This window comes from Tetrao urogallus, assembly GCF_951394365.1.
Source record: "Tetrao urogallus genome assembly, chromosome: 10".
Taxonomy (NCBI): Eukaryota; Metazoa; Chordata; class Aves; order Galliformes; family Phasianidae; genus Tetrao; species Tetrao urogallus.
Window position 1 is genome coordinate 6,674,880 of NC_136823.1, and position 22,007 is coordinate 6,696,886.

Here is a 22,007-nt window from a genome sequence, read left to right on the forward strand (position 1 = left end):
TGCAGGTATCTTTCTGTCACTCGACAAAAGCCTCACTACTATTGCCACTCCCACAAAACACACTTCCCTCTGTCCAAGGAGCACCGTTCAGGAAACCCAGGTCACCTAAAGAAGCAGCAGAGCCAATACAACACACCGCATCAACCTCATCTGGCACGTCTCATCAGAGGATCCTTAAAGGGCTTTCGTAATTGAGGTGTGGTGGTACACAAACACACTCTGCTGCTCTCCAACAAGTTGGAGCTGCTGCTCCATGACACAGCAGGCACGTTTACCCAGCCCTCAGCAACACCAACAGCTCCAGTAACACTTAGCAGGAGCCCAGTTCCTAAGGATTCTTTTACTGACCTACCAAGTCAGACAAGAGCCTGGGCTGATGGCATCAAAGTGATTTGGAACTTCCTTACTTGCCCCAATGAGCAAAGATGATAGCTCCTAACTACCAGACTGTTCACACCACATGGAAGATCACTTAAAAGACTGTTTTGTTTTGGAGAGCACATTATGTTCATAAAAAAAATCTTAGAAGGACACACTTTGAACACGTGAATTAACTGAAGGCTAACTAATCATCCTCTGACAGAGTTCAGTGTCTGTGACTCCAAACTTCATAAAGAACAAGACAGAACACGTAGTTGTACTTTTGGTAGAAAACTTACAAATATCCTCAATGCTTGGTTTTGACAAAGTAGCAGATGAGCAGTGAATGTATAATTTTCACTGCTATCAATACGCTTGTAGGTGGCATGGTTTGGGTTTTTTTTCTGCATTCCAGTCCGTACAACATCTTAAGCTCACACCTAACTCAAATAAAGCAACGGTGCTAAATTAATCACAAGAATTTTCTTAATATTTTGCCTGGAAAATATCTGAATTTGCTTTTAATGCTCTGGAACACGTGAAAATTAAGAAAGCTGTTCACTGTCTGGTGGCTAGAGGGTATCTTCTAGAGAGGGAAGTCTTGTCCAAACAGTAGTACTTCACCTCTTCCCAAGGTCTCCAGCAGGAAGACATCATAATCTTTATTTATTAGGAGCTAAACTTGAAACCTCAGAAAGATTCAACAGGTTTCTCTGTAACAGTCAGATTCTTACTAATCTAATCAAGGTAGGATTAGACAGCCATCATAAGGCAGGTCTGGGAAAAATCAATTACAGCCAGGCCATTACACATTTTCGTGCTAACTAATGGCAACTCCTGCAGATTCTAAGATTATCTTAAAATAGTCAGAGCTTCTCTCTCTTCTACCAAAACTTCAATCCTGTTTGGTCTCCATCTGTCATTTCAGTTAATTCCATCCTCTCCAACACACATATTTGACAGTCTGACCATTTGATCAATTCCCACAATGTGCAGGGTTTTGGAGTTCAGTATGCTGAAGCGCAGCAGTATCTTCCACGCTCAGGTCACAGGTGATGCTGTACTTACCTTCAGTGGCTCTAAAATTTTACACAAGGAGCTACACACCCAGACACATGTTACAAAGTACTGCCACAGCGGGAAAGAGATCAACGTTATATAAGCAACCTCTATTTCTTGACCTGGCTGAACAACCTCAACATATACTGATTTTCCCCATTTTAATGGTTTATTATGATGTATGCCTTAGGTTGTTTTAATTTTTTGTTTGTTGTTGTTGTTTTAAAGCAACTAGAAACTAATTACACTGCCCTTTTTAAAGAGTTCACTGATGTACAGCCCTAAACCTCACACTGTTTGTTTTTCTTCATTACCCCCCCTCACCTTTCTTTTGTTGTTTTGTTTAAAACAATTCTTAGGTACCTGAATCAAAAATTACAAAAGAACCAAAGTCAGCTCCCTGTTTACATCAACAGGGATTAGGACAGAACTTTAAATGGGAAGCTGTAAGAAGGAAAAACCTATCAGAACTAATAAACAAACCCTTCCTTTAAAAATCCGCCTGGTTGGCACATTCACAAAACCATTTAGCTGGATACTCACATACAGAGATGGTATCCAGAAATGTAACTCAATCCCAAAGAATTTGCTATCAAGAACGTTCTCTTTTCCTGCCCATTTAGGCACCCTTTCACACGCCCCTCCTACTGTTGAATGTTTGGCAAAATCCTCCAGGACTTTTCACCTCTTCACCCTTTAAGTTAATGACAAGAAAGTACCTGAAAACAAGCAGTTGAGTTGTGTCTACACAGGGAAAGTGATTTGCAGACCTGAGGCTGAATATCGATAGTGCTCTTCTGACAGTTCTGTCCACCACTGCGTAACTGTAAGTGTTAAACCAGCAGCTTCACTGCCGTTATTTCAGAATACATTAATTTATTCCAAAGCAAACCACTAGCACCAGCAGTAGGTTGTGTCCTTGTGCCCAGAATTGAAGAGCATACACCTTCCCATGTAATCAAGTGCTCAGTTATGCTTTCCCATTGTGCCTTCCTTTATTCTACTCACAACATTCTAAAGACACCCAAAGAAGCCATGGGAACATAGGCAGAACAGACACTCAAGTCCTCAGATAGACAGATAGATAGATAAAATAATAGATCTGAATAAGCCAGCCTACTTAACACTCTGCACACTATGCAAATTATGTGCAAATATGCATTCAATATTTCATTAAAAAAACAAGTTACTTTATTTCTATGGATGTCAAAGTTGAGAAACATTGCTGGTACTTCCAATCAAACAGTATCTGTTTGTTGTAAGCTCACACAAACTTTGTTTATATCACCGAATACCTAGCTTTCATAACATTCACTAATATACCAAATTGCTCATTGCAATAAGAACTCTGAATATCTTCTGTTCTATTTTGCTTACTCATACTGAACGCACACACCAAGGAACACACAAAGCTAAACTTCTATCATCTGAACTGCTTTCTGAACCTCTGTACCTATTTGGGGGGAAAAAAAGCTACAAAATGTCTCTACTAATGATCTGAAGTGACCCAGGGTTTTTTTTTTTCCCTCTTACAAGCATATAGAAATGTAAGACATCAAGAAAAAATATTCAGAAGCTTCTTCCAGAAAGTTTCAAAACCTTCCAAAAAAAGTTACTAGTATATTTTTTCCACAACATTTAATGTAACATGGCTCAATTGGCCAAGCAACTGTAAGGCTCTCACAAATTAAAATAACATCATTAACACATACTTCAAATTAATTCTCTAAAGCATATCTGCAACTGTGAAACTGCTTTTCAAACAGTAATTCTTACTCACTGAATTGGCATTCAACAACTTATTTATAGAATCCAAAACAAAGCCCAGCAATAATGGAGTGCAGTATAATTTACGCAGCTTTTGTTTTAAGCTGCAGTTCAGCCAATCATCTGCCACTCTTCCCCACAGCCAGGAAAGCAGGTAACAGCTCTCAATAGGCAAAAATCACACTAACAAAACCCAGCTCCAGCTACTCACACCTGCAGCTTTTCTGCTCTGAGACAACTCTGCTTCTTTCCTTCCTACACAGAAAGTATCTGCCTGCGCTAGAAACAACTTAATATTAAAGACTGTTAAAATATCATGATGCTAAAGCAGTATCACATAAGCCCTTCTCATCCACAGCTTTCAAATAAGACTTATGTTTATATCATGCACCCGCACCAAAATACCAAGTCGGGGAGAAAACAAGATGAAAATCCCTTCTGCTCAATTTCTCTACTCAGTTCCACATGATCAGCAACATGGCTACTCTGTGTTTATTAACCCAAATGAAGTCAAAATACTCTCAGGAATAAATCTTACTCATTGGAGTGAACTCTTATTAGCCATTAATTCATTCTTCCATCCAAGACTGTCTGACCAACCACTATGCCATAGCACTGCAATACAGCCTGCTAAAACCGTCCCATTTCAGCAGAGATGTGAAACTCAAGTAAGCCTCATCTGTGGTCCTTAAAAATCCTGCCCCACTTAGCCTTAAAAGCAGGAGGACTAAAGAACTATCCAAACAAAGCTGGTGGAGCAGAGGGAGGCTGATCATTCAGACTTTCTGTGGTGATCCACTGAATTTTACTGAGTTTCTAATGCAGCTGTCATATTCATTCAGTATTTATCTGGAGAGGGAGAAGTCCCTGCAATGCAAAAATCTGCACTTCAAATACACTATTTTGAAGATGTGGAAGTACACTTCTCCAGTCTGAAAATTGTATTATTAAAATCAGAGCCTGTGTGCTACGGCAGATCAGAGCCAGTAGAACCAAGTGTCCTGAATTCCCCTCTCCGCCCCCAGCACTGAGAACGTTTTGGCAAGGCAGAGCTTTGCAAAATTCTTACTTCCTACTCCTATTTCCAGACAGCCACAGTCCGCATCACTCACAGGTCGCTACAAATCTGGCATCTGCCTGACCTCGTTAAAAAATAAAAAAAACAAATTGCATCCTACCTCAAGAACAGGCAGAATGACTAAAAGAAGGGCATGGTTTTGCTGAGATGCTTTGTCACATCATGCACGCTTTAAAACGTTTAATAGCAACTGAAATATAAGTCTGACTACTAGCATCAAGTTCCTTTATTACTTCACTTACCTAAAAGAGCAGCAAAAATAGGAAAGCGATTTGGATTCAGGTCCAGTTGCTTGGCAACTTCATGCATTAGGTATTGGCTTGTTGTGAGACTTTTCCCATTACGGCTCAGTTTTAGGGCATGGGCACTGAAATAGTATGGGATGTTGCACAATGCATAATCGGAGTCATATGCAACCAAACCATGGAAACCTTTTTCTCTGCAGAAAGCAATTACTTCTTGATGATGATCCTCAATGCTCTGTGCAACCTGTAGTGGAAGACAGAGTAATTAGCGACAGTGCAAAATGGCAGCACTGATTCAGCACATGTACTACGATATATTGCATCCTTCTGAAACCATAAACGTGCATTTGAAACACCTGCAGAATATTTACAGTAATTAGAAAATCTGATGACACAGCACAGACGGACAGGCTGCAAGGAGCGCTCGGGAGCACAGCGCCAAGTGCTGCAGGCCTACACACTGGAGTGCGCTACGCATTGCTCAGCCCATCTGAAGTAACTGTTTATTAACAGGAACACTCAAGCTCTAAACACATTACTGCAGCAAAGCCTGCGTTAGCTCCAGGAAAACAGCCCTCTGGCTGCGGCTACTCAGCAGTTCCAAGGCAAAGTGCCCCACAACAGCACCCCTACCACGAGATCACTTATCAAGCTTTATAGCCCTGTTCTAACAGTAACAAACTATCCAGAGGCAGTAGGGCTAATTTTCTTACACTTCCAAACGCCTGTGTGCACTGGGAAATCCAACTGCTTCCTCTTTCCACCTTCAAAACCCTCTAAGACCACTCAATGCCTTCCCCATCTACACCAACAGCATCCAGCAGTTCAGAAATCTTGCATGAGCTGCACGCTGGCCCAACCCAGCCTCACCACGCACTTCTCTGTGACAAGGTACACAGCAAGCTGTACCAGAACAGCAAAGCACAAACTGTGAGTTGAAGCCACTGCATGCACTGTAATGTTGGTGCCAGTGCCAGAGCTGCTGCTTCTTTGCAGTCACAGCCTAACCCCAGCCAGCAGCTCACCCCAACAGTGAGCCCCATGTGACCATCCTTTGCCTGCTGCTGCCTCGAAGGCACTTCCTAACCCAGCACTGACCACAGTCTTGCACACAAGCTGTTCACACTGCTTCTCCCATGCAGCCTCTCCCTTTCAGCAACGTCCCCAGCACCCAAAGGCAGCGCCCTGCACAGACCTGCACCCATTGCCAGAAGCTCATAGAGCTCTGCTCCCAGCGCTACCCTCCTTCTTGAAGTGCTAAGAAAACAGGACTTCTTTGGAGACATGCATATGTCACAGTGGCTCTCAAAGTTAATTGTGTTTGTGAAGAAGTGTAGAGTGTTCATTCTCCCTGTCCCCTGCACACCACACATGGCGCTGCACACACAGCAGGAACAGCTGTAAGCACCACAGCAACAACTGGAAGGTGTCAGGTACACACCACGACCAACTCAAGGAAGACTGCTCACCAAAAACTTAGGTCTCAGTATGTTTTAAATTAGGGCATTCCCAGGTGCTTTTGGTTTTGGTTTTTTTTTTTTTTTTTTTTTTTTTTTTTTTTTTAAGGGTACATCAATTTAAATTACATACAAGTATTTAAACCAACCATCTCTGAGTGCACACCAAGAAAGTTTCTGCTATGATCTCTGGCAGCGCTGTGAGGCGGGCTGTTAGAAGAGGAAGCCTGCTCGGATCTGCTTCCTCCTTCCATGCTCCCCTCCCCTCCCCTCCCGCGCTCTGACACAGTGCTCCCAGCCCAGAGCCCTTTATGTAACACAGCTCATGCTCCAGTCACTGGGCAGCTGCAAGGAGGAGAGCTGTGTGTCCCAGAACAGACAAGCTGTAGTATGGTGCTTGTGCAGGGCACGAGCCGGGGCCGGCAGCTCCCAGAGCAGAGGACCAGAGTGTGCAGCCGCAGCCAGGCAGCCACATGGTGGGAATCACAGTGGGTTTGGAGACCAAACCTCACACGAACAGAGACGCCAGGCCAGAGAGAGAACTCTGCGAGTAGCAGGCACGTGTGTGTTCTCACAATGAGAACAAAGTCTCACCAAAGAAGGGAAGGTGTTAAGATCTGTGGTGATGAAATATTGAAGTTTTCGCAAACATACTTTGTGTTAAAAAGCTCCTTTTAGGAATGACTGCCCCTCCCTCAAACAGACAAACACCAGGTCACAGCCCAGCCAGGAGCCCGTAGGATACGTGTTGTAGCTGGGAGGAACCTGTTATTTTTGCATCCTGCTGAAACCATCTGCGAGCGATTTGTAATTGTTCTGGATGGAATACGCTCCTTTCTCGCTCCTCTCTAATTACCAAATTAGATTAAGCCCACAGCCAGTCCCTAGGTCTGCACAGACGCCTTCCACTCGAGGCTCAAATGTTTCCTGCAAGTATGAAAATGAGTTTTGTATTTAAAGTGAATCAGTACTCTCAAATTCAACTGCTCAAAGTAAACAGTAAGAAAACACTGGAATTAGCAATGGAATTGGTATCTGCCTCGTGCACGTGTAAATAAAATCACCCATACGTGCAAACAACAATCACACGTGTGAGGTCCTTCCGCTGCATGCCCACCAGGGGGGCTGCTGGGAAAAGAGTGGGGGGAGAATGGGAAAGATCCATGCAATAAAGCTGACTTATAAAGAGATTAAAGTGTGTAAGAGGAAAAGAAAAAAGAGAACAAGAATATGATTCAAGCGCAACAGTACTGAACAGACAGTATTATGTATGCTGCCACCATAACCATGAAATACATCACCTACCCTGGACGCGAACCAACCCAAGCAGCTCCCCAACAGCTGCACAGAGGCATCAAACAGAGCAAACCACCCCCTGTGCAGCACAGCACAGCCCTCCGTCCTGCCTCACAGCCAGCACCAGGGAATGGCCCCACGCAGCTGGCTGTGCCGCCTGCTAAGTGCTCACCTTACACAAACATCACCCTCCACTCAGCAAAACTGAACTCCCTTCCATTTTTATATGAGGATTATACATGGGGCCCAGCACGACACATCCTAAAACTGTTTGTGGAGATTAGGGACAAGGCCTATTACCGCAAAACGGCAAAGCAGCTAATGCTGCCGCTAAGCCTGAGAGCAAACACGGAGCTACAGGTGACACCGCTGCCAAGAGCGGCACTTCAGCATTAAGGAACCGGTGTGTAGCACTGCCCGTGTCAGAGCCCAAAGCACCCAAACATCCGATTCCTACCACCGTTAGAACAGCGGTTTCGTATTGCATGCTATTTATTGTGATACTGCAGTAACATTTATATTTTAGTGTGGATTTTATGTCACGCATATGCCACTTTCACTATGGATCTCTACATCTCCGTAACAAGCCGAGATTGACGGTGCATCCACAACCAGAGCGAGGCTACCACCCTCGCCGCACGGGGTCTGTAACTTTGTGCTCGGTGAACGCGACAATTTCCCCGCTACAAGAAAGCGCGCGGGCTAGGGGCCGCCTCAAGTTCCCAGCAGCGCTCCTACAGCCACGGACATCGCTACGGCCGCGGCCTCCGGGCCGAGCGCGGCTCCCCCGGGCAGGGCCGCACCCCGCCGCCGGGCCGCCCTTCCGCCCGCGCCGACCCGAGGCGTTCAGCGCTCCGCTCAGGGCCCGGAGGAGCTCCGCGGCAAGTTGGAGCGCGCCGGCCCGGCCGGGACTTGTTGCAGACCCGCGCGGCCGATTTCTTTTCCTCCCGACTCCCGGCGGGCAGCGGCGCCGGGCCGAGGAGGGACATTTTGAGCGCGCGGAGTCTGGCCCCAAAGAACATGGTGGCCCAGGGCCTCGCGGCTCCGCTCGGGGCCCGGCCGGGAGAGAGCGCGGCGCTCGCTCGGCGCTACGAACGGCAGATCCCCGCGGATCGGGGCCGCCCCCGCGGGCCGACATCCTTCGGCGAGGGCCGCGCGGTGCCCGGCGCCGGGCAGGGCCAGGGCAGGGCAGGCCCGCCGCTGCCATCTTAGCGCGGCCCCGCAGCGCAGCCCGCCCCGCCCGGCTCGGCCCCGCTGGGAGGTGGGGGGGGGGGGGGCGCCCGCGAGCGGCCGGCCGGCCCGCCCGGAGCGGGGGGGATCGAAGCGGGCCCGGGGCTCACCTTGATGTGGAAGCGGATGAGGGCCAGGCGGATGCAATGCGCCATGCAGACGGGCGGCAGGAACCAGACCTTGGGCGGCGGGGTGCCCTTGTTCTGGACGTGGCTGACGATCTGCTGCGCCGTCTGGCGCTCGTTGCCCTGGCGCTTCACCCACTCGTGCAACCGGGCCTTCTCCAGGGCGCCGTTGAAAAAGACGAAGAGCTCGATGTTGCCGTTGAAGCAGGCCTTGGCCAGGGCCGCCAGGTAGCCCAGCATGTGGTTCCACTGCCCGCCGCTCACCCAGTCAGTGTAGAAGCCGCCGTACAGCCGGTGCAGGCAGTTGTCGGCGTCGATGAGGAGGCGCAGCGGGGTCTGCGGGGGCCGCTGCCGCCCCCCCCCCACCAGGCTGCCCCGCGCCAGCTTCTGCAGCTCGACGGGCACCACGGCGCTGGGGCAGTGCTTCTCGATGTAGTCCTGGAAGCCCTGCACTCCCATGGTGAGCACCGGGCGGCGGCGGCGGCGGCGGCGGCGGGCGGGCGAGCGGAGGCCCCGCGGCGGCGGCGGAGGCGGCTGTGGTGGCGGTGGCGGCGCGGTCCGGGCTCGGGCCGGGAGTTGCGGGCGGGCGGTGGGAGCGGCGGGGCCGGGCGGGCGCGCTGGAGGCTGCGGGCGGCCGTTCAGCGGGGGGTCGTATGGATCAGGGGGGGGGCTCATGGCTGCCGCGGCCGCCATGTGCTGCTCTCACAGAGCCATGGCTCGGGGATCCGGGCTGCTGCCGCTGCGGCTCCGACTGCCGGGGGGAGGGGGAGCGGCACAGCGCAGGAAGCCAACCCGCCGCCGCCGCCGCCTGCAGCAGGGAGAGCGGAACGGGCGGGACTTGGCGGCGGCCGCCGCTGCCACTCACCGCGCGGGGCGCGCGCTCCGGAGCCGGGCGGGAAGAGGGGGGGGGGGGGGGAGGGGCGCGCCTCCGACACCGGTGCCCGCCCGGTAGCCGCCGCCGCCGCCCTCACGGACCCGCGCGCTGCCCTGCCCTGCCCTGCGGCCCCGGCGCGGCGCGGCCCGCGCAGCCCGCCCGCCGCGGCTGTTGCATAACCCAAGCATGCGCGGGAGCGCGGGGCCGCGGGCGGAAGCGGGTGGCGGGGAAGGGGAGGGGGCTGCGCGGGGGCGGAGGATTGGGGCGGGCGGCGGGAGCCAGCGCGGTGCGGTGTGTATGCGGTACGGCACGGCACGGCACGGCTCCCCGCGCCCCGCTCTGAGTGGTGCCATCGCGGCCGAAGGGGTTCCGCGCCTCGGAGCGGGGCGGGCGCAGATCCGGGCTGCCGCTTCCCCTTGGGTCGGGCGGGGCAGCGCTGCCGCCGCCACGCAGGGCCGGGGGCTGCCGGCACCTGTTGCCCGCGGCTTGGGCTCCCCGCCCTCGCGGGGCCGGGCAAGCGCCGTGCGCTGTGCCGGCCTCGCCGCTCCCTCTGGCGGAGCCGCGCGGGCCCTCGCGGCCGCTATCGGGCAGCGCTACTCGCGTCCCGTCCTCGCCTCGCGCAGCCCAGCAGTTAGCGCTGCCCGCGCGGCCTGAGGGTGCCTGGGAGGAGCGCTTGGATTTAGGCCCGGGCCCTCGCCGTGAGTGCAGATAAATGTACGCGCGAACTGCCGGGAAGAGCCCGGCCGGCTGCGGGGTAACCTCGCTGTGGCTGCGTGGAGCCGTTTGAAAAAGGCCCAGAGCTGTGCTTGAAGGAGTAACGCTAGGCTCTGAGCACATCGAGCTGTCGGTGCTGTCTGTTCACACCGATGTTTTATCAGTCAAAAAAAAAAGTTACGAGACTGTTGAGGCTGGATTGGCACCGAAAGTGAATGCCCCACCTGAGAACAGTGATACTGACAGGGCTGTGGAAGTAGTCAATGGGAAATACATTTCTTCCTAGAAATCCGTTTTCGTAATGGTCTGAGTGTGGTTCCCTAAGTAAATAATCACACGGATTTGTTTTCTATAGCAGTCATCACATGTTACAAGAACATCTAAGTAACAAAGCACAGAATGTTCTAAAAAGCATACATGGCCGCACTGCTAATATGAGGACAGAAGACATAGGAGAAAGAACAGTTCTATCTACTCCAAAATTGCCCAAAACTTGGTCGAAAGAGCAAGTGCTGCCATGCATGAGGTGCACAGAAAGCAGCTGCTCAGACGTGCCTCCGCATAATCGACGCTGCGGCTGTGTGAAGTGCGAGGTTTGATCACAAACAGCCAAGGGACAGTTATGTACTCCTTCAATACACTATTCAGAATCCAATCCTTCACCATATTCCATTCTTTAAAACAGGCATTTAAGACACGCTTTTTTAATCTTTTTTTGGCCATACAGAGTGTAGTCCGTGCTCAAATTATTCTTGAGGAACAACTGGTCACTGATCAAAGGACAAATCAACATCTGAGCACTTATTTCACAGGATATTTATGTTCATTACTGTTAGGAATGACAAGTCACATAGAAATAAAACATTTCTTAAGGTTACTTTGGTGTTTATTTTTTGTTTGTTCATTCTGTTGCTCTTGTTTTGTAAAAAGGAATACTAGTCCAAAGCACCTGAAGTGGTAACTTTGTGATGCTTCCCATGGGGTAAGGTGGGCACAGCGTTACTGAGTGCTGCAGGCTCACTGTGTGAAACTGGACACAACCCTCCCTCCTTGGGAGAAAGAGAAGAGACAGGTAAAGCAGGATGGGAACACAGTGCTTGAAGAAGTCGTTTGACACAAATAGCTATTTTTTTGTTAAGTAATATTTGGCTGGACAAGAAGGCAGTTAGAAAAGCAGTATAATTCATGGAGAGCAAAATTATGCAGGAAAGCAGGTAGAATAAGATTTAAAAAGCAATTAACTGAAGGCATGAAGACAAACAAGGCGTTTTTTTCAACAACCAGCAGCAGAAAGCCTGCAGGAGTCAGTCGGCATGTAAGAAAATGGCGTAACAGAGGAAAGGCACTGAGGAGCTTGTTTCTCAGCACAACACATGGCGGTCTGCTAGCTGTGTAAGGGAAGGGTTAATAAAAATTATTATTAAAGTCAGTGACTCATTAAACAACCTGAATAGAAGAGAATTAGGAGTGGCTCCCTAGAAGGAAGGAACTGAACAATCATTAGGAAGAACTAATGAATAACCATGTCAGGGCAAGAACATAGAGATGAATGTTATCATTTCAGTCTTTGTTCGTCTGCTAACGAACTCGGGTCCCACCGTGAGATGCATGTGGATGTAGGCAGTGGAATGGGCTATCCAGGGCAACCTTGGTGGGTACGTGTGCCTGGAGATAATTGATACATATATCCGTGAGAAATACTGGTTTTATCTGATTTCCCTTATTATTTCTCCTTCTCTTTCACCCTGCCACACATCATCAAGTTCCTGCTGCCACAGAACTTCACAGTCCTCACTGCTGCTGCAGTAGCAAAGCTGTCCTGTCTGCTTGCAGCTGGGATGGGGAGCGGGCCACAGCTTGTCCTGATGCAGGGCACCCGCACGCGTTGTCACTTCAGTGCACAAGGGGACATGTGTCTGTTCTACTAGTATCTCTGTATGGAAATACAGACATTTGGAAGTAAGCATCCAGGAACTGCTGAGATTCTTGTGTTGGCTGAGATGTTAGCTGCCCTATTTCCCTTTCCTGTAATCTGACTGCAGTAGGGGTAGATTGTATGCAGTGATAAAATGGACCTTATCTTCTCTCGCAGTAAATTTTTTGCATATGTACTTATTCAAATTTTTGTTTACAGAAGCTTGCAGACTCTTCGTGTGGATTATGTAAAAACAACAACACTTCTGCTGGGACACTTGTCCAGGTTGACTCACCTCCATCCTTAGTATGTGAGTTTAGTAAGTTATTTCATTTCTTTCCCTTTTTTCCTAAGTTATGGGGCATGCCTACCACTTACCCTAAAATACTTCCAAAATGAGAAAAATTGAGGTAGAAAATTACTTTGGTTAGAAAAATTGTCAGTCACTGGAGTCTGGCTCCAGCTTTGTACCACAGCAGTTTCTGCCAGGTGAGTGTCCCTTTCATGTCTCTTAGCTCAGTGCAATTAAACTATATAAAATCATACAATTTATACAACTAAAGAATTCCTGTTTTCAGGTATCCCTGTAAGCTTTCAAAATATCTACAAAGACCATCTTGCTTTAGCAAACAGTAACTTTTTTCAAATGTCTAAGATAGCTAACGGTGGAACGTTTTCTTCTTAGGACAAAAAGATGTGCATATGGGAGGCACCTGAGTCATTGAAATGCTCATCAGTCTCTCCATCAGCATCAGCTCTTAGATGATTTTCAGGCTATTTCTGGAACTTCTTACATTTTCAGCTTTCTGCAAGATGTGATTTGAGAAACCTATAGGTGATTGTTCAGCTTAAACACATTTAATGCTAAAACAGTTCAATATTTCCTTAGTCTACAGGAAGGAATGTTATGCTTCCAGCAAAGGTTGGGTAATATCAATTCTCATAGTTTCATTTATAAAACTTTATCTTTGCAAAGCACTTTCCCAAAATTTTTAGTCTCTACTGACCACAATCAAATTCCAGTATTTCAACTTAATTTGAAATTCAGCTTCCAAGGGAATTTAAAATGGTGAGGAACTGGTGACACTAGTGGCCAGTGAATATGCCTTGCATCTTTTCACTGGTATCAGCTTTTTCTGGTGGCTGTGTCCGTATCCAGTCTGGTTTGGTGCAGCATTGAATTTGCGCAGGAGAGCTGGTGCTCAGGAGGAGAATATTCTTCTGCACATTCTCACTGACAGCTATGAACTGCATCAACTAATTTTGCATCATCATCACTTGCTTTTCAGTAATCACGTTGACTTTCTGCCTTTCTCAAGTTCTCTGTCTCTTAGTGTAAGACTGACAACTGCTACAAGGACTTTAAGAGATGCACAGTAAATGACCGTTTACTGACTTCTTGTTTTTCTTTCTTCCTTCCCAGCTGGCCAAATAGACCCTAAGTGTTCTGTGAAAGCTGTCAATAAGTTGTATGTTCTCTCTGCCTAGACCTCTCTGCCTATCCGAGACACTGTTCTGTTCTGGTGATGAGGAAGTCTGCTCTCCTCACTTGCTTCATGTAAATGGTTGCTGGTGGTGACTGTACAGGAAGAAGTCGTGTTTTTTTCCCTCCTACTGGCACATGCTTTTTCACTTACCTTAACAGAATGTATGTTTATCCGAAGTACATTCTTCCTCATTACATTTTTCACTCTTAGTCAGAAGCCATGTTGTGGTAAGCTGTTTTATTTCATACCTCTTCCTTTACTGTCAAGACAAACACTGTTGTCTCTTTGTTAATTCCTCCCAAACTGCTAGGTTCTCCCTAGTTGTGTTGTTGTGCACTCAGTGTGTTTTCCACATGTGTCCCGTGGAACATTCCTATGAAGAAGTGCATCCCGATGGCCTACCTACACTGTGCAGTGGCCCACCAAAGGCACCAGTGGTGGAATGATTCCTTATTACTTGGGAATTCCACTTGGTGTCTTCATTTTGCAGGTCTGTTGCTCCTGTGACAGAAGCAGCACGATTATCTCCCTGTGTTGTGGTGGTGCCCAGCAGCCATGCTAGCAGTTTGGTGCCAGCTGCTGCCCGTGCGCCTGGAGCGCTGCTGTGGTGATGAAAAAACCCCACCTACATCACGTGTTGTACTACCTGGTGCTTGTTCCTCCTCAGACAATACCTATTTTATGTGTTTGAAAAAAAGCAGGTTTGGGAAGTCTGTTTTGCCTGAATGATCTGTACAGCAGCTCACAGTTCTTGTACAGAATGACTGAGGCAGAGAGGCTGAGTGTGTCACAGCAGAGGGGCCAGGAGGAGCTTGGTGGCTGCCAAGGTGGGGATTACACGGCTGCTTGCTGGCAACCACTTCTGCACTACACTTTTTTTCTGTTTTCCTGGGCGAGCTGACCTGCTAACATCCCCATCTAGTGTATTTTTTTCTCTTCCAGTTTTTTCCAAAGGCATCTGCCACTTTCCAAATACTTTCTTTAGGCCATTCAAGTACCAGTAAAATATGCTAGGCCAACATTCAAATCCTTTGTGGATGGAACATATCTGAAAACATGCCACTTACTATGGGGATGGCAGAGGAGGAGAAAAGATCCCTGCAAGCCTGCTGTGAAGGCCGTGTGCAGATGGAGCAATGTGTACCCCGAGCACCTAAGGAGAGGATGGTGCTTCGGCAAAGCAATCGCTACACCAGCAGAACTGCAAAACACTAAATTATGCTTAGAGACAAACCTGCCGGGCACAGACATCCAGCAAACCATAATATCACTGTAGCAAACCTCCAAGGCAAGCCAACGACTGGCAGCAAGTCCCCTGAGTGTATGGGAAAGGCGGCCGCACGGGGAGGGGCCATGGGACGCCAGCTGGAAGAATTACTCCTTTCAGAGAACAAGCAGTGCTTTCACTGCCATGGTGCACACTATGCAGATTACATCAGGTCCATTTGCCTGCTTTAATTATTTTGAAAAAACAAAAGCATGAAAATTTTCAGATCTAAATTTGAATTTTCAAGCGTAAAAACATAAATAATAAAGGCATTGTGGATCCAGCAACAGGAGCTGGTGGAGAGCGATAGCATTAGTTCTTAGAAAACCTGGAACAGTAGCATGCTGTTCCCTTGGTATTAATGACTACTTGTGTGAGACACACAAAAAGCCAGTATTTGAAGTATATTCTACAGTGCTTTATGCAGAGGAATCAGCAGTAGTACAGCTACTGACACGTTACTATAGCTAGATGTGACAAGAAATACGATACCTTTGCAAGTGGTGTAATCAGAAGAGATTGTAGAAGCTAAAAATATATGCTTGGACCATTTCAGAAGAGCAACTCTAACATTTTAAAAACATGCCATTTCTGTTGACACTTATGCTATTAACACAAGTATCTAAAGCATGTGAGTGAAAGAGTTCACTACCTAAGCGTGGAGTAAGAATGCTAGGTTCAGGAACACCGTCCAAGCCAGACCTTGGTTTTCAGTCTGCTAGAGTAACTCAATTCTTCATCTTACCCAAACGTGGTACCCTTAGATTCCAGAATGTCACCCCTGAGACCCTTGCCACTGTAGCTTCTGCTGCTGCAAAAGGCCAAGTTCTCTATAAATCAAGCAAAAAAACCAAAAAACCAAAAAAACAAAAAAACAAAAAAACAAAAAAAAAAAACCACCTGTTTTGAAACACAGGGTGGTGGAGCAGTGGATGGTCAGATCTGCAGGCACATTCCTTATAGCTCTCAGAAATCCCCAAGTTCTGGCATGATGGGCAGGACACAAGGGGTGCTTTGTGCCCTGCCCTCAGTCCAGCTCCATGCAGGGCTGCAGCGGGCACAGGGTGAGGAGAGGCAGCAGTGTCCCCTCGCTGCCCTGCAGCCCCATTAGCCTGCTCTGGGCTGCAGTGCACCGATCAGAGGGCTGCTAATTGTGTCCTAATGACAGCCTAAATGACACTGCTGATCATTTCAGAACCATCAGATCACTAATCACGAGCAGTCTGTGTGGTGCTTTAAGCACAAGGAGCGCTGTAAAAGCATGAAGTGACATAATTAACATTCACAGTGGCCTTCAGCGCCATCCAGGTTCCAAACTCTTGGTCTCGTGCTCCTCACCCCGCCTTTTCCCTGTCCACAGGTGTTCTGCAGCACTCCAGAAAGACAGGAAAGAAGAGCAATTAAAGATTGCTGACATGTTAAGTAAAACTCTACAAATATTAATAAAATCTGCTAGTAACAAATATTAACTAAAATCCTCAAGACTTCCCCAATGTAGAATGTCTTACCGTAAATCAGATTGGATCTCAAACGAGCCTCAGTCAGCAGTGCCAACAACATTGGCATAATTTGTGCCCACGGCTCTGTGGGACCCACGGGTGCCCAATTTCAGTTCCCAAGGCTGGCATGTCGGCACCCGCCAGCAGCACGCTGCTCTTGATGGAATGTTTGCTGGAATTCCCTCCAAGATGCCCACAGTCTGTGAGGAAGCCATTTTCCAGAAAAAATATTTAGAGTGCAAGTCGCAGTTTTCCCCTTCAGAAATTCAGCCAAAACACACTGACTCTGCTAACCGCTGACAACACGGTGCTGGTCAAGATGTTTATACGTAAAACAGTGTGTCAGTGAGATGAAAGTACGCATCTTGCTCCTGTAATAGATATCTAGTAATGAAATGGAAAAGCTTGCTAAGCCCTCCTCTAAAATACGTGCTTTTAGCTTTTTATTTGAGCTCAAGAATATAGGTTAACTGTAGTGCTGGGGATTTTAAATGCAAAACCAAAGCCATTAAAATTTTGAAAAGACTTTTACTGTTCCAAGAGAAAAGGAGGTTTGTTTTCTCATTGGAAAATAAAATGCATGTAAATAAATCAACTAATGTTGATTTTTTTTTGGTGAAGATTTATGTGAGATTAATCCCTTTACAGTCCTAGAGCGTATTAGGTTTCTCTAATCTACCCTCAATTTATGTGAGATTGCAGCACAGCAGGGAGCGAGGAGCAGGCTGTGCTCAGTGGCCAGGCACACTGCTTGGGTACACGATGCACCCAGAGCCAGGGAGTTTATACCTGCAGTTGCACGAGCACCTGTTTGTGTGAATGAGCCCTGAAACTGCTTGAAAAGAGACCCTTGGTTGTGTGGATAAGGTGTCTGGTCACAGAACAAAATAGGCACTGGGAATGAATTTTGCAAGTGATTTTTAAGATACCTATTTTTCAGTCCTTTGACCTGGGAGTTTTGCTTGCCATGCAAACGATCTGTCTGGCCTGCTCAGGTAGTGCTGTTGGCAGGTTATTGGGTTCCTCTCCTTTCTCTGTAAGGCTGTGCAACCATGGTGTCTTTGGAAATGAGAGCCTTGCACATTGGTACTCAGTGATTGTTGGCTTTTTCTTGGGTGTTGGTTTTTTTTTCCATTTGTTTGTTTTCCCTTTTTACTACATCGATGATGTTTGAACCCAAATAGATACAAGACAAAACCATTCCTGCCTTTTCTGTTTCAGGAAATGCTCACAGATCTGCCAGTGTGCTCCTACAGACCCCACAGCCTATACAGAGAAGCAGAGCTGAGCAGGTGTCAGGTAAGTGCTGGTCTGGCAAGAGGTAACATTTAAATGTACACCCACATTTTAAAATTAATGATTTAATTTTTTTAGAAGGGTCTGAGATATTTGTGCTGTAGCTTTTCTGCCTGACAGAAGGAATATTGATTTACACAGATTATTTTCTCTTCATTTGTCCCTTTAATGCTGTTTCACAATGTTTAACCTGTGATCTCCTCAACTTTAATGTAAGTCAGAAAAACAATTGAAATGTATTGAATTGAATATTTATGAAGAATGCAAGAAATGAAGAGCTAACCAATAAAGTTTGTCCCTGGAAAACCCCACTTAAGAAACTTGTACAAATTTGTATCTTAGTTCTGGAGGGGAAAAAAAAAAAAAGTAAATATTACATAGTTCTCAGTAATGAGAGCATTTGTGGTTTCCAGAAGAATCCAGTTTGGTTCTCCAGATACTCTCTGCATATAGACTGACTTTTGATCCCCTCCTGCATAATACAGCACGGGAGCATGCCTCTTAAAGTCCTGCAGCAGTTCAGGGCTGTGGGTACCTTTGATGTGCTGCTCTCCTGGCACAGAGGCAAGTGGGTCTGGTAGCAGTGTGGACAGGATGGTGGTCCAGGCCAGGCCGACCCACCAGCACGTGGCTGCTGAGCTGCTTGCCCACCTCGCCAACTGCACCCCCAACTTCTGCTCTATTAATAGCCACGTTACAGCCACATCAGAATATAAGGTCTGGGATGGGCAGCGCATGCTGAAATAGCTTCGGGACTGGGCTGCAGTCAAAATGAGTCTGTGGTTTTATTTTTAAACCGGTTAAGCATATTTTAAATTGAATAAGCATTGTCAGAACTAATCATATCTCATACACAGCGTTCCTCTGAACACTTCAAATACATTTCTCACAGAGCCTCATCCTGGCCTGCAGCTGAGTGGTTTTGGTGCCATTGGGCTGACTGACTCAGTGAGGGTCACCCGCTTACCTGCTGGGAAGAAAAAGCCCGTATCTGCCTGAGTGGTTACCAGGCTATGGTAACCAGGTAACAGCTTAGCAACTTTGAAAAAAATATCAGCAGAGTAACTTTGAATGGAGGTAGATGAGCAATGCTCAGACAGCCTCCCCCATTCCCCAGCCATACGCCAGCAGCATCTTGAGGAGCTGCAGGGCTGCGGCTCACCCACCGCAGCTGTGTGTCCAAGCAGGGCTGTCCCAGGGCAGCCATCCTTCTCCTGTTCCCTTTGTACCAAAACACCAAACCCCACAGCATGTCTGCAGAGCATCCTCCCACAAGCTGATTGTTGTTCTTACACTGTTGTGAACAAGCGTCAGAGCTGCACGTGGAGCTGAAATCTGGCACCAGTGTGACGTGACACGTCCACCACAGTGAGTGTCCAGCACCAGGCAGCATGCTCCCCTGAGGGCTGCGCTGCCTGCAGGAAGGGAACTGCAGCACAGAGCTGGGTGTGCCTAAGAATGATGGCATTAGTGCAAGTGCTGCTCACTTCAGTTTGTTTCATCTCGCACAGATGAAAAATACTTCACAGTTTAATTGTTTTGCTTAGGTATTATTCTAGCAATCTTAAAGATTATCCTTTTTTACATTTATTTATTTGTTTTTACTTTTACTTCTTTGTCCTCACCACCTGTGCCTTATTGCTGAACGTATTACTGTGCAGTTAAGGAATCCCTAAGTGCTAATGGCACACAATACTCCCAGAACTCTTTACAGGCAAATCTCAAATTCTGCAGTAAAGCTGCAGATTATGAGAGCAAATGCCTACCTCCATCCACAGACTGGAAGCTTATCTAAACTGGCATCTGTTATGTACTCTGGCAATTACAAACATACTTGAAACTAGACGTGTTTGAAATCTGAAGGAAGACTTATCTTGTAACAAAAGTGAGAAATGACAGCCCGGAGCTCATTAAAATAAAAGTTTTTAAAAATAATGTACTGAAGATCTTGTGTACTAAATAACAAAGTGATTTTAAGTGCCTATGTATAAAAAGTGTACAGAATGAACAGTAAAATCCTGCCTCCAATGAGTTCTGTAGGAATTTCACTAGTCAGTGCAAGGGCACCTGGACTCTACCCACGCTCTCTGAGAGTGCTTTTTGTATTGGCTTATGTAACATGGTTCTCTGGCAGAATTTAATTAAAGAGAAATGTGTAAAGCATTTGGCATGAAGTAGTCAAAGTTTTTAACATACACTATTTAGAATGAAATCTACCTTAGAAGCAAATAACACTCACTTTGTGCATTTCAATACAAATTACTTAATGGAGAAGCATTTTTACTGTTAACAAATATGTCCTATAAGATTTCATTTTTAAGATCTAAACAAATTTAGAGGCTTTCTTTGAAATGTTGCAAGCTGAAGCAAACTCACTGACTTGACTTTATCTCTGCTCTCAATTATACCACAGTCAACAATTCTTTACTGTAACTTAATACTGAATAAGTGTTCTTGCTGACTGCTGAGATCAAGTGGGAGGAGGAGCCCGGCAACAGTAGAACTCTGTTACTCGTGCTTTTATTTACAGCAGCAGTTCATATACTTAGTGGTTTTTATTTTTAGGCAGGAGAAATATAAAATATCCGTGAGGCTAAAATTACCGTGTTTGAAGATTTTTGGTCTGAAAAGTTCTGTGATTCCCCTCGCAGAGAGGGAACATCTCTGACTTCTCAAACAGTCTGCAGACTTTCTGAGGCAGATAGTTTAAGGCATGTGTTTTGGACTGCACTAACTTATAAACATGTACAATTAACATAGCTTTCTTGTTATGGCATTCAAGTTACCAGATCAGGATGATACATTAAAAAAGCATGCAGATAAGGCATCATTTGCCCAAACATGTCATCAGAAACTGCCTTTCTGAAGGTATGTCTCAAGCAGAAGAATGAAAACATATATGATACGGTTCTGTTTCAGAGCAGTCATAGTACCACTATGATGCAGACTGCCTTCACGACTTCCTAAACTCAGCACTGACAAAGGGAGACTAATCTGAATTCTCAGAAGCGTTTTACTGAACTCTGAGTTCAGTACAAAAATTCTTGAACATATATTTGGTGGAGAACTGAGCCCAACTGACATTACTGGAGAAAATAAGGTTTTCTTTGGCATGGGTCACTGCACCATGACAGCCTCTGTTCTTTGGAAGTGTCTCTAAAATATATCAGATTATTTCTCTCCCTTATAGTCTCCTCCTAAATAAAAATAGAATGATTCAGCTTCTTCACAATGCTCAGGAAAAAAAAGGAAGTTAAAAATACATCTCAGTTCCTTTTAGCACACAGACCACAGCTCTCTTTTTACCTTTAAGGATAAAGCGTGCTGGTCCCATTGCCCTCTTCAAGGCAGCAGGGTTATCACAGGACGGTTTTTTGCTATTTGAGGGGCTGTTCCGAGTTAATCGGTGCTTACAGCAAGGAGAACTTCAGCAGTGGTAGAGAAGCTGGGCATCTTTGCTGCCTGCAGGACTACCACAACATGTCTGACTCCATCACCAGAGAGCTGGCATATAAATGGAATGAAAATTCACTGAAATGCTTTGATGTTGCATACGAATCTGAAAGGAGTAGGAGAGTTTGTTTTTAAAAGGAAATTAATGAAAGACCTAAAGATATGCAAAATAATGGGTGGTATAAAAGAAGATAGGGAAATTCTTGTTTTTCTCCCAAGGTAAGGAACCCGGGCATTCACAAAGGGAGGTATATTATGCAAAAGACAAAGCAAAACACAAAAGAACCCATTCCCTGTTTGATTTCACACTGTGCCGTTGCTGCCAAGCCTGCCACCTGACTGGGCACAGCCACACCGGGGACCCCAAAGCAGCTCTGCTTACTGCTGCCTGATCGCAGTCACCACAGGTCGCAGCCATGAGATGTTGCTGCGCTGAAAGCTCATGACTCGAAGTGAAAGACTTTGCAGGAGTTAAAAAAAAAACAGTGCAGAGAGGTTTTTTCATCAGAAAGCCTGCTGAAATTATGCCATTTTCCTTGGAGGAAGTCCTGTGTACATGAGGAATTGATATCTACCAATGGCCGTGGCAGAATATTTCTGAAGAAGCACCTTGTTCATATTTTGGCAGCATGAGAGTGTTGGTTTTTTTTCCCAATTGCGAAAGTTGCTCCACCTGCCACAAAGCCAATGGTTCCAGCCTGCCACCCTCATTCCATGGTGTGTGGTGCTGGGCTGAGCACCTTCCATTGCGGCACAAATCAAACCTGTCCACTGTGCACCTGGGGCCGAGCACGTGTGTGAGCCATCGTGGCAGGACCGTGGGCCCCCCAGCCAAGGGACCACAGGGCACACTGCTCACCACATCCCATCTCCCTGCCTTAGTTC

At 46.9% G+C, this 22,007-nt stretch overlaps 1 protein-coding gene across 2 annotated transcripts in view; it reads right to left on the reverse strand.

Annotated features, from left to right (window-relative positions):
* Positions 1-9,668, reverse strand: part of FAM120A (family with sequence similarity 120 member A) — a gene marked incomplete at both ends in the record, with an annotated part of 48,356 nt that extends 38,688 nt beyond the window's left edge. The window contains 2 exons of one of the 2 annotated variants that reach the window (XM_079540447.1): positions 4,507-4,753; positions 8,603-9,668. In XM_079540447.1, coding sequence (XP_079396573.1) covers positions 4,507-4,753; positions 8,603-9,310 — 955 coding nt within the window. The remainder of the gene's footprint in view (positions 1-4,506; positions 4,754-8,602) is intronic. The other variant, XM_079540448.1, reaches the window with a different exon arrangement.
* Between the last annotated feature and the right edge of the window lie 12,339 nt (positions 9,669-22,007).